Below are 12,781 nucleotides of genomic sequence, written 5' to 3'. Positions count from 1 at the left end.
CTTTACCATGGTTTTATTCAAACATAGTGGCAATGGATCTGCTAGAACGAAAATTAGGCGTAGGAAGAATCAAAGACCAGCTTTTACTTCTTCATTTATTTAATTTTTATTCAAGGCAAAACTTTATCATGTCTGACATTTATGCATTAGTAAATCTTTATTCAGTAAAATCTTAAACTTTATTTCAAAACTATCATTTTATTTAGAGCTCAAGAAAATCACTTTATTTTAGAAAACAGTTAAAGTTTTAGCAAAGAACAGATAGTTCCAAGTTCATTCTCTCCTAACATCCCTAACTAACACCCTCATCTTATCCTTCAATCCTGCAAAGCAAACAAGTAATCGGTCAGCAATCGGAAGCATCTCCAGTAGAAATCGGAAAAGCGACCCCTTCCAGTCAAATCCAGGGGTTTTTATACCCTAAGTCTCTAACTTAATCTATCTAAAAAGTAGCTATCTTCTCTAACTCGGAATTTCATTGGACAATTTCGGGGTGGATGAGCATCATCTCACCCTTACGACATCATTTTCTCGATGGTTCAGCAGAAAAATAAAGGGTCTTTGTTTTAGGACAGTCCATAGCGTAACTATTTCTTGTATTAGATACATCGACAACCTTTCCCATGATCACAGCGTCAAAACGTCCATGTTTGGCACCCATCCTAGGTTCCGGGCTAAGGCAGCCTTGAACCTCCTCCAGCACAGGCAGTTTACTCTGACTTGCAGGTTTTGGCGCGCCTGCGCTGTTTGATTCTTGCTCACTGTTTAGCCAAACGTCCATATTATTTTAGGCCTCAGAAGCCACTCTTTGGAACTATCACAGAAACAAACACAGATTCATGTTAATTATTGAATTTAAACCCATTCTGTTTACCACCCACCTTACTAATGTTTCCCAATTAGTTGTTACCTAGCAAATAAGCCACATAAATGCATTTTATACTTACATTTTTGACCTCTCTGCCACACAAACAAAGACAATAAGGACATTTAAATTGTATTTTTGCTTTATATTTAAGCTGTGCATTAATTCACTACACAATAACAATACATATTAGCTAGTTTTATTTCAACATGTAGCAAAGTTAGTTTTCCCGTGTATAATAATAAAAATAATGTGTGCATCTTACTCTATGATTGGTTAATTTTCACAAAACATGCAATCCTGCTTCCACCTTACTCTTTCCACCACCTCTCTCACATCACACTCTTCTCCAGTACCACTCCATTTCTCCATGAACAACCATGGGCACAACCGGGATGCCGGATTTCTACCCTTCAACAGCATGAAAGAACTAACTTCCGTGGTGGCATGCAGAGTTATCCTGTACATTAATAGTTTCTCCCTCAAAATGCTTTTCCAATTTCCACCACATGCATGTGCTTCTACTACATACCATTTAAGCACAAAATTAAGCCTTTCCACGTAACCATTTTCATGTGGTTAATATAAGGATATAGTCACATGCTTTATGTTACAGTGTTTGAGGAAAGCCTCCATCTCTTTGGATATTAACTGAACACCATTATCAGTTATTAGAGTTGAAGGACAACCTTCCCTGGCAAACATTTCTTTTAGGAACTCAATCCCAGCACCGGTAGTAGTATGCAGAGCAAACTTGACCTCAGGCCACTTTGAGTGGTAGTCCACTAACACTAAGGGAAGGCGTACATCCACCGGTAGGAAATTAAAAGGTCCTAACACATTCTTTCCATTCCTGGCCACCAAAAGTGAATCCTTACCAAACTCATCATAGCAGACATACCAGGAAGTTCCTTTGTGCCAACTTCAGAATCACATCATGGATCCCTCCAGGAGGAATGCATTTTCCAGATTTAAATAATGAATTACCCTCCATTTCCTACCTCTCAGCTACACTGTACGCTTCCACGACATACCTCTTCGTTTCCTACCACAATTCATCCGTTCTCTCACACTCCTCTCAAAATAATTCTGAAATCTCACTAAACTCACTACCTACAAATCTTTAATTCTTGCCACTATGTCACACTCTCCTCCTCCCTTAGCCTCACTGAGTTGACATGGAAAGCTTGAGAAGAAGTCGGTGTCACATTCCCTTTCCTGGGCACAACTCAGTACTGAAAGTATATTCTTGGAACTTTAAGTCAACCAGGCAATACGTGCCAGGGAATTCCAATCACCTTCAGGAGCCAAAATATTCACCAATAGCTTATGGTCGGTTCTTAGAGTGAATCTGCTGCCCCAAACAAAGGGCCATATGTAGGTAGCCCAATACCAGTCAGTAACAGCCAAAATTACCGAATTTTGGCTGTTACCGAACGGTATTAGGCATTTGAGATGGAGGGGCCAAATTTAAGGATTCAGTAATTTACCGAATCGGTAATTTAAGGAATCGGTAAATTTCCGAATTCTTAAATACAGATTCGGTAAATTACCGAATCCTTAATGTAGGGAGCACTCAAGTGAATGCATTTTTCATTTAAGGATTCGTTATTTACCACCAACTACAAGTTGGTGGTAAATATTGAAAACCTGTGAAAAAGCAAATTTGTGCTTTTCCAAAAGTGCCATGTGGCAGACATACATGCCCTTAGGGCATGTATGTGTGCCACATGTGCACCTATGCACTATTCAGGGGTGCAACAGGGTGTCAATGGAACACCCTTCCACCCTTGTAACTCTTCCCCCTATTACCAATTCGGTATTTACCGAATTGGTAATTCTCTTTCATTCCTATGGGCCTCAAGGCCAATAGGAATGAATGGGGAAAACAGAATTGGTAAATACCGAATCGGTATTTACCGAAATTTACCGATTCGGTAAAAATTACTGAATCAATACCTACATACCATTTACCGATTCTGAAATACCGAATCGGTAAAATTCGGTATTTTAGAATCGGTAAATAGTATTTACCTACATATGGCCCATAGTTCCTAAACTGTTCAGCCACCCAGACACATGCAAGCAACTCCCTCTCAATGACAGCATACCTGCACTTCGTTTGGTTCAAGGTGCGGGAAGTAAAGGAAACATTCCACTTCTCCTTACCAGATTTTTGAGATCATAAGGCCACATAAGCTGGCATCTACTGTAATCACACATTTCTTTCCCATTCAGAATGGTTTCAAAGTGGGCACCCTTACAACGTCTAGTTTTATGTTGTAAAAAGGCATCTGTTGGATATCTGACCATTCAAGGAGCACATTGCGCCTCGACAATGCTCTCAACAGCTCCATCTTGGTAGCAAAGTTATCAATAAATTTGCAATACTACTCATGCATACCAGCAAATGATAACAACTGCTCTTTGTTGGTGGGTGCAGATGCATTTACAATAGCCTCAACATTGGACTTCTTTGGCACCACACCATCACCCAATATTATCTTCAAACTTTACTTCAATGAGTGCGGGGGGGGGGGGGGCTGCGCAAACCCCTCGATGGTGCCGCACCATTGAGGCCCAATACTCTAGCTCTGTTTATTCAGCCCAAATTTCAATCGCACCAGAGCATTTCGGGTGTGAGAGGGAATCTGAGAGATTCGCTTAAATGCACAACAGTTGACATGTTCCATAATATTAATGAAAGCCGTTGGGAATGCTATCCGACCGTATGTGATTGACGGAAGCAGTTTGGCATTTATACCCTTTCTGTTTGGTTTGGTCGACGGGCTGTTTAACTTGGAGTAGAGTTTGCACAGAGCAAACATCACTGCTTTGGCTTTTGTTTCAACGGAAGCGATATGTGCTGTGGGCTTCCCGTTGCTCATCAGCCATACCCCCAGGTAGTTGTATTTGGTCGCTGTTACTATTTTAAAATTGCCCAGTCTCCATTATTGTCTGAGTTTGTTGGTATATTTTCCAAATATCACTACCTTTGTTTTTCCTGCATTCACTCGTAATTTGTTGTTGTTGTTGTAAATGTTTAATGCATCCAGTAATCCTTGCATGCCTACTTTTGTATGGTCCAGTAACACCATATTGTCTGCGTACTGCATTAGACATAATCTATTTGGGCGGATTTTAGGGGGTAAAAGGTTAGTGTGAGATATAATTTTTCCGAGGTCTGCCGTATATAGATTAAAAAGCAGAGGAGCCAGTACGCAACCTTGCTTTGACCCTCTGTCTGTTGGTATCTTTTTAGTGGCTGAGTTTGTTGCGTTTTTTTACCCGTACCCAAGTTCCTATGTAGAGACTGATTATGGCTTTCTACAGGTTTGCCGGTATCCTCCAGTCTTGCTATTTCCGCCACAACAGACTCCGATTGACTCCATCATAGGCCGCAGAGTAATCCACGATCATGTGAAGAGAGGAGGTGAGGTTTTCGCATAGACTCTTCTATTAAGTAGGCGAGAGCTAAAACATTGTCCGTTGTAGATGCTCCTGGCTTAAAGCCGGAATGGTGCGCAAGTTAGATTATTTTCAAAGGAAGAGGACATAAAGGAACTGAATTCTTCCAGTAGCAATATTGGGATACTTGCAAGTTCCTATGAAGACTGCCTATGGCAGCCATATCTTGACACTGCCTTAAATAAGTCAATTTTAAAGCAAATTTATATGGTGATACTTATGGTTTTGCCGATTAAAGATATCAACAGGTGCTGGAAAGCCTTAGCGGTAGTAACAACTAGTATACTTTGCAACCAATACGAGGAATCCCTGGTCCTTCTGGTTTGTACATGTCATTGTTTGTTACTTTACTGAAACCTGTGTTCTTAAAACATGGGGTGCGGACCTGTACTGAAGCTATGAAACTTCTTTTTAATCTAGAGACTCCAATAGAATTGGCAATGTTTGCAAAGTTTGCACATAAGGCTAAAGAACTCTTAAGCAAAGATGCATAAATCGTACCATTTTGAAATGAAATTTCTTGGTACGAAGAACCCAGGCTTAGTTAGGATTGTACATTTTGCACTTTATTGAAATGGAGTCGCCTAAGTAAACTTAGTACTCGGTTTATAGATGCCATTGTCGGACTCATGCACTTTACAATAATATTGAATCTTTTTCTTAAAGTAGGGTTTGAACATTTTAAAGATTGTTATGAATGCACTTTATAACTCAGAGACTCCAACCCACTTTGTAAGACTCGCAAAGTTTGCACAGAAGGTGCAGGAATCTTCAGTATTGAATTGATTTATTGGTTTGATACCAGTTCTTCATTGATTTTATCTGATTTTAAGTGCCGTTTGTAAAAATCACTTTAGTTTGTTTTAGGATATACCTTATATCAAAAACTCGCTAGGTATGTTCCAGTTGTAACGAAGTAAGTAAGTCCTGGGGAGATTTTATCTGAATTTTTTTGTAACAATTTTTATTAATTGACACAATAAACTATTCATATCATATCATACCATCGCCCAATAGAGTGTGACCCAAATACTCCACCGACTTCTTAAATAACTTCCACTTCTGTCCCTTGAGTGTCAAACCATGATGTTCCAACCTGTTGCAAACCTCAATAAGATGACACATATGTGCCTCTTCATTTTTTGAGAATATCAAAATGTCATCTTTAAAACACTTGATGTAGTGCTCAATATCGCTAAAAATATGGAAAATCGCTCTTTGAAATACTGAAGCAGCTGGGGCCAAACCATTCTTGTAAACTGATATAGAACTTGGGGAGTAATGAATTCTGTGTATTGTCTAGATTCCCTTGACAACTCACCCTGATGATACGCAGATCAAAGGGCCAAAGTTGAAAAGATCCTTGCCTCTTCTAACATTGATACAACTTTGTTGATATTAGGTAACGGATGGCAGTCAATAATGAGATTTGCATTGAATGCTCTCAAGTCTACACATAATCTCAAATTTTGGTCAGTCTTGAGTGCCAGAACGATGGGAAAAATCCATTCTGCAGACTCAATCACTTCAATAATACCTTCACTCACCAAATCATTTACCATTTCTCTCAATTACCCTCTCACATTTATGGGAACAACTCATAGCTTTTGTTTCATTGGTATGGCATTGTCCTTGACTTTGATCTTTTGTACAAAATCACGCCATTTTCCCAAACTATGAGTAAACACTTTTTTAAACCGCTCTTTAACACTATTACCATTTTCACACTGATTAACCCACAACACCTGGACAAAACTCTTTTCCACACACAATAACACAGGATCATCAGCACTTGGATTCAAGATTATACCCAACTTCCACTGGTCTCTCCAACCTAACACATTCACCCCTTTTATAGCCACATTCAAATTGATTTGCGCACACCTGCCTTTAAATTCCAAAGGTGCACTCACAAATCCATCCACGTTGATGGTAGAACCGTTGACACTTTCAGCCACAATGTCAGATGGTTCCAATTTCTTGTGGATTTCCACGAAATACTCGCAAGTACTAATGGTCCAAGGGAGCCCAGAATCTGCCATGAGGTTTAATTCTATTTCTGACACATTCACAATGCACTTAGGCCGAGCTTTGGCTATTTGCTCTATGGACGTTGTAGTATCAGTTCCACCGTGCTTTTTAGACAAAACAATTCCTTTTCCACTGCCACTTGCATTCCTGCACACAGACACAGCTTTGTCCCCTCCTGCAATTTAGGATTCCCCATGACCCACAACTGTTCTTCAGTTTTTTGTTTTTTACATGAACAATTATTTGGTCCCGGATCATTTTTTCAGACATAGGGCCAAAATTAAAATGCATAGACAACCTCCTTAGCTCTGTTAAGAAATCATCAAATTACTCATCTTCTTTTTGTGCCTTAGTATGGAATTTAAATTTGTTGAGCACAAAGCTTGTGGTAGGTTTAAACCTCAGGGCCATTTTCACATAGCTTATTTATATGCATCCATATCTCCTTGACCACTGGGAGACGCAGGTTGAGGTAAAGTCTTAAAAACTACTTATCCATCAGATCCAAGAAAATGTAAAAATATGCTTTTCTTGCATTCTGCACCCATTCGTTCTCCATCTAAAGCCTACATTTAAGTAGCAAACTCTTACTTCCACCTTGTCCATGGCATTGGAGGAGGTTCTCCCTTGTTTTGCAGAATTTTCGCTGGAGGATCAGCATGGTAACTGTACTCTTGCAAGAAGTGGGATACTGATGGAAAATATGGAACTCAATTTTCCAAGAAGACGAAAAATACCACAATTCAACTGCGCTAAATACCAATGAGTCTAGTCTATGGTACTCACTCCAGTAAGCACTCTTCATTTAGTCGTGAAATACCATGAGTCAATTACTAAATAGCAATACACATAATACAAAATTATTACTTACAACAAAGTGCCAGAACAGATACTTCGTTAGTTGCTCATTTCCCTTGGGTGGAAAATAACACTGTCTTGTCCTACTTTTCGATTGTGTGCAGCTCCCGGTCAAACTGACCAATCCAAAATGGAAACGATGACGTAATCACACACTTGAACGCATAGCTTAAAGCAGTCAAGTATCATAGTGCGTGTGGTGTCCTGAGAGAACAGAAGTCAACGAAAAGGAAAACAATTAGATTGCCGATACTCACTGTTCCAGCTCAAAGTTCTATGGTCGATGACGGTGAGCTCTGGGAGGCGCTTGAGTTCTAGGGAGTCCGGGTTTTCTTTTAACGCCTTAACTGCTGCAGTTTTTCCACCGCGGTGCGGGCGTTCTGAAGGGTGGACGGGACTGCGTGATCCGTTGGCCGACTGCAGCACTGGGGAGAGAGCACGGAATGGGTTAAACACTGATGGTTTCCCAAATCCAATGTGAACTTGCATAAGACAAATGAGTAAAAAACAATCCATTTTCAAGTAGAATAGAAATTTCCCATAAGTTATTCCATTTCTGGCTGAATTGTAGGCAAACCGACTTCAACAGCTTATAGAAGAAAAAAAAACTATCTGATCCAAAACCAAATGTAGTATCTGAGAATGGGTCCCGGAAACAATCTGTTCCTGTGTCGATAAATTGACTGGATATTTGCTTCTTTAACTCGTCGCCATTGTAAGAATTCAAGACTGCAGACTGCACTGAAGAGTATTCAGCATTCCATTGGAAACATTCCCATGGAATACAGAACACTATATAAATAAAAATAGATCCTCTACATAACTGTGTAGCATCAATTATTAGACTTTTAGTTCAGTCAATAAAGAGAATACGTGTAAGTTAAAGGTTTTATTTTCAATTCTTTTAGTTTTCATTGTTTATGCATTTAGGGCCCGATGTAGGTAAATCTTTTTTACCATTTCTTAAATACCGATTCATACCAAATTGGTATTTAAGAAGTGGTAAAAAAGAGCAGGGCAGATGTAGGTAATTGTATTTTTATAATTACCGAATCGGAAGGAATCGGTATTTACCGATTCGGTAAATACCGAATTGGTAATGCCCATTGATTCATATGGGCATTAAAGCACATAGGAATCAATGGGCATTACCGAATCGGTATTTACCACATCGGTAAATACCGAATTTTGCAAGGGTGCAGGGGGTGTCACTTTGACACCCTCTGGCACCCCAATTACAGGCATGTGTGCCATGTGGCACAAATACATGCCCAAAGGGCATGTCTGTGTGTCACATGGCACAGGTGTGCATGCACAGATGTGCATGCACACCTGGATTCGGTATTTTACCACCCAATTGGATTGGGTGGTAAAATGTCGACTCCTAAAGGCCTGTGGCACTGTTTGCAGTGCCACCTACATGTGAGATTTACCGAATCAGTAAAATTACCGATTCGGTATTTTACAGAATCGGTAAATTTACCGATTCGGTAAATTTACCGATTCTGTAAAAAAGGTCCCCTACATCTCAATGACCCATATACCGGTCGCTAACGGCCAAATTCGGCCGTTACCGACCGGTATTGGCCACCTACATCGGGCCCTAAGTATTATTATTCAGGTTTCAACATTAAAAGTTATAATAATCCATCATTCAATATTTGATTATAAAATAGAATTCCAGCGTAGTTAAAATAATAGTTAATATTGTAATAATACAGCAAGTGTATTCCATAAAAGAAAATGTCCTATTCTAGATTAAATTGAAATAACGTGAGAAAAAGGTGTCAGTTTAGATACCCATAAAGAGTTCTTATGAGAGAATCAATGCGCAAGCATATAGTCTTTGCATAAGACTTTGGAAAGTATTCTCAGCCCAAACATCAGCAGACAATGAACAAAATCTAAGTAAGGCAGCTTCTCATGAAGAAAGGCATCAGAAACCCACAGGTGAGTCGAGAAAGGTACCTGTGCACTGTTCTTGGAACATGAACTAATATAAATACACAGTAGTCTATGTTGCAACATTATTTTCTTAAATCTCCTGAGCAAACCCCCAGGAAATGTCAGACTCCCCAATTTCACAGACTGCTACAATAGTCTTGGACACTAGACCTTGATAGGTTACATTGTTGCTAGTTTGTGATCCATACTTTTCTTCTCATGACTCATTCTTCCTGTTGCCACCTCTCCTCAGGGTGAGAACTCACTATCAGTTGTGTAAAGCAAAACAAATGACTATTCACTAGTTAACAGAAGGTGATCAGAGAATAACATTGTGCGTAAACAACTATTCAATGTGGAAAAGAGGCCTTTCAGTGTTAACACATTATTTTTCAGTTAACAAGGCATCAACAGTTAGTCTAACTTACATCAAATTCACAATTTAATGCACAGTGCTAGGGAGCCCTGGTCAGCTACAGGGACCCAGTTAGCCCTCTGAATAAGAGTAGCATAAATCTTGGTTGCAAAGATTTGTGAAGTTCTGCGTCGAGGATGCAAAACGCAGCAGTGGTGATATGCAGATCTGGTCGGAGATGTGTCATGCAGCGCTAGTTCTGAGGAGCTGTGAGGTTGTGATTCAAGGTCCTGCATCATCGTGAAGGAGGCCATCAGCGAGGGGCTTATGATGAGAAGTCCTGTGTTGGGGATGCATTGCGCACCGGCTGGTTCCATAAAGTCTGTGGGGCTTGCGATGCAGAGTCCTGCATTGTTGTCAAGGCTGCTATAGACGAGAGGCTTGCAATGCAAGGGCCTGCATTAGAAATGCACACTCTAAAGACACGCCTTCTGGAAGCCGGAATCCAAGATAAGGCCCTTGACTGGACCACGTCCTTTCTCTCTGGCAGAACCCAGAGCGTCCGCCTCCCACCCTTCCGATCCGAAGCCACCGACATCATCTGCGGTGTCCCCCAGGGCTCATCCCTCAGCCCGACGCTGTTCAACATCTACATGGCCCACCTCGCACATGTGGCCCGCCATCACGGCCTCAACATCATCTCCTACGGCGACAACACCCAGCTCATCCTCTCCCTCACCAAGGACCCACACACCACCAAAATCAACCTCCACGAGGGAATGAAGGCCGTCGCCGACTGGATGAGGAGCAGCCGTCTGAAGCTGAACTCGGACAAGACAGAGGTCCTCATCCTCGGACCCACCCGTCAGCCTGGGACGACTCCTGGTGGCCGACCACACTGGGAACATCACCGACACCCACCGACCATGCACGTAACCTAGGCTTCATCCTCGACTCCACCCTCTGCATGTCTAAGCAGGTCAACTCCGTCTCCTCCTCCTGCTACAACACCCTCCGCATGCTCCGCAGGATCTACAAGTGGATCCCTACCGAAACAAGAAGACCGGTGACACAGGCCCTTGTCAGCAGCAGACTGGACTACGGCAACGCACTCTACACAGGAATCCCACCCAAACACCTACGATGACTACAACGCATCCAAAACGCCTCCGCCCGACTGATCGTCTACGTCCCCCGCCGCAGCCACATCACCCCCACCTGAGAGACCTACACTGGCTCCCTTTCGACAAGAGGACCACCTTCAAGCTCCTCACCCACGCACACAACGCCGGACAAGCCTACCCAAACAGCAGACTTAGCTTCTACACCCCCACCCGCCAGCTCCGCTCCACCAGCCTCGCCCTCGCCGCTGTCCCCCGCATCCAACACACAACAACCGGCGGCAGATCCTTCATCTACCTCGCCGCCAAGACCTGGAACACCCTCCCTACCCACATACGGCAGACCTAAGACCTACTCGCCTTCAGAAGCCTCCTCAAGACCTGGCTCTTCGAGCAGTAGCGGCACCACTCGCCCTCCCCCCTCCCCCTCAGGGCCTTGAGACCCTCACGGGTAAGTAGCGCGCTTTACAAGTACTCTGATTGATTGATTGATTGAGGGTCAAGACTGATTTTCATATGACTGGGTTCAAACTGGAATGGCATGGTGAGCAAAAAAACAATGGATTTAGGCCCATATTGTAGCGTAGTTCCTATATTCCCAATAGGCTCTGCGCATTGGAATAATATATTCAGCAGTGCAGATGTAGGACTGAGGTCGACTAGGTCTTTACTGACTATATTAGACTTAAGGTTTGCCAGCTAGCTCAGAGGTCACTAGAAACTTTCTCGAATAAAGGAGGAGGAGTTTAACCTCCCTGGATAGACAAGAAGGTATTAGCTTCCGACAACCATAAAACATGACAACTTTGCTCTCCCTGAATTCCACTCAGTCAAATGTGCGTACTTAGTTTCACCAGAATGCAGAGAAAAGAGAGACGGGCGTTTTCAATAAAAGGTATTATTTATTGAGCAGTCTTCTTCCTCATGCAAGAGAAATGAATTGCCACGATGGTAATACTCATGGTAAAGTAAAGTGCGTACAGTAAAAGTAGGATTATAAAATAATACTGTAAAAGCATTGATATGGTTTCTGAGCCATATGATACTTTAAAATAGATAAAATATATACATACATATATACATTGACTAATCGTACTCAACTGGTGCTTCTAAATACGCCTACCCCGGTGTACCTGACCTAAGCCTAATACGTGGGAAGGAGTAAGTAAGTAGCAGTTTAAGTTAAGTGTGTTTTGCCAAGAATCTGACTCAAGAATTCTCTTTAAGGGTTTAGTCAGTTCTGTACCTGGGTAATAGAAAGCAGGAGGTCTGGTATCTCTCTCTCAGGACTCAATATCCCAGTCACCCGCAAGGGTAGGCTGGAAACGCCGGAGCTGGATTTTCTCGGCAGGATAAAAGACAGCGTCTTTCTCAGCGCGTCAAAAGGGAGGGGCAGCGTCCGTGGGCTCTCGCATCACCTGGGCTCTCGGGCAAGTAGATAGCTGCTCCAAAATCACCACCGTGTGTTTGATTAAGGCAGCGTTGGTATATTTATACCTGAAAGGTGCCTGGGTTTGACGTAAGGTTGGACATAAGACGTCAATAAAGATGTCTCTAAGAACTGGCCGTTCTTACAGTGCTTTACAGGAGTTCTAGGACGAAATCAAAACAAAGGCGAGGGGGATTTCCCAGGTTGCTGGAGGCTTGGTTTTGTTTAGAGAACTCGGTGTGCTTTCTAGGGGGCTGGAGGAGTAGTCTTGCTTAATGTGACAGCATGTGCTACGACTGAATTATGAATAGGGCTTTTATGCCGTTGTATGGATATTATTGATTATAACCGGACAAGGGCATAAAATAGTAATATCGATTCAGGTCCCTAGATAAACACACTACTATATCTCGGTACTGGGGTGAATGCATGACATTGTTCATCATTCTATTCATCAACTGTTGTTTTTGCATGTTTTAGGGAGTGAGCACAAGCATTTTAGAACCAGTTAGCAGATGCAAAATAAGCAGAGTCCTAAGGCCTTCAAAAACAAGATCAGCAAAAGTAGGAGGGCTGAAGCAATACATTTGGGGGAAGACTACCCTAAGCTAGCAGGTCTACCTGATTTGGATATGGCTGGGTCCAAACTGAGATGGCATGGTTGGAACGATACCCCATGTTATTGCCAGTGCTTAGACCTATTGCAAGCA

The 12,781-nt window shown here is 42.0% G+C and overlaps 1 protein-coding gene across 1 annotated transcript in view; it reads right to left on the bottom strand.

Moving 5' to 3' along the window:
• Nucleotides 1-218: 218 nt before the first annotated feature.
• LOC144791572 (uncharacterized) overlaps nt 219-12,781 on the bottom strand; it is a 51,782-nt gene continuing 39,219 nt past the window's right edge. The window contains exons 2-3 of the mRNA XM_078666291.1: nt 7,480-7,647; nt 219-814 (exon numbers count right to left, since the gene is read on the bottom strand). Coding sequence (XP_078522417.1) covers nt 795-814; nt 7,480-7,647 — 188 coding nt within the window. The 3' untranslated portion in view covers nt 219-794. The remainder of the gene's footprint in view (nt 815-7,479; nt 7,648-12,781) is intronic.

The sequence above is a fragment of the Lissotriton helveticus genome, chromosome 11 (genome assembly GCF_964261635.1).
Source record: "Lissotriton helveticus chromosome 11, aLisHel1.1, whole genome shotgun sequence".
Classification (NCBI taxonomy): domain Eukaryota; kingdom Metazoa; phylum Chordata; class Amphibia; order Caudata; family Salamandridae; genus Lissotriton; species Lissotriton helveticus.
The sequence above is the reverse complement of the archived record's forward strand: the minus strand, read 5'-3'. Positions and strand labels throughout refer to the sequence as shown.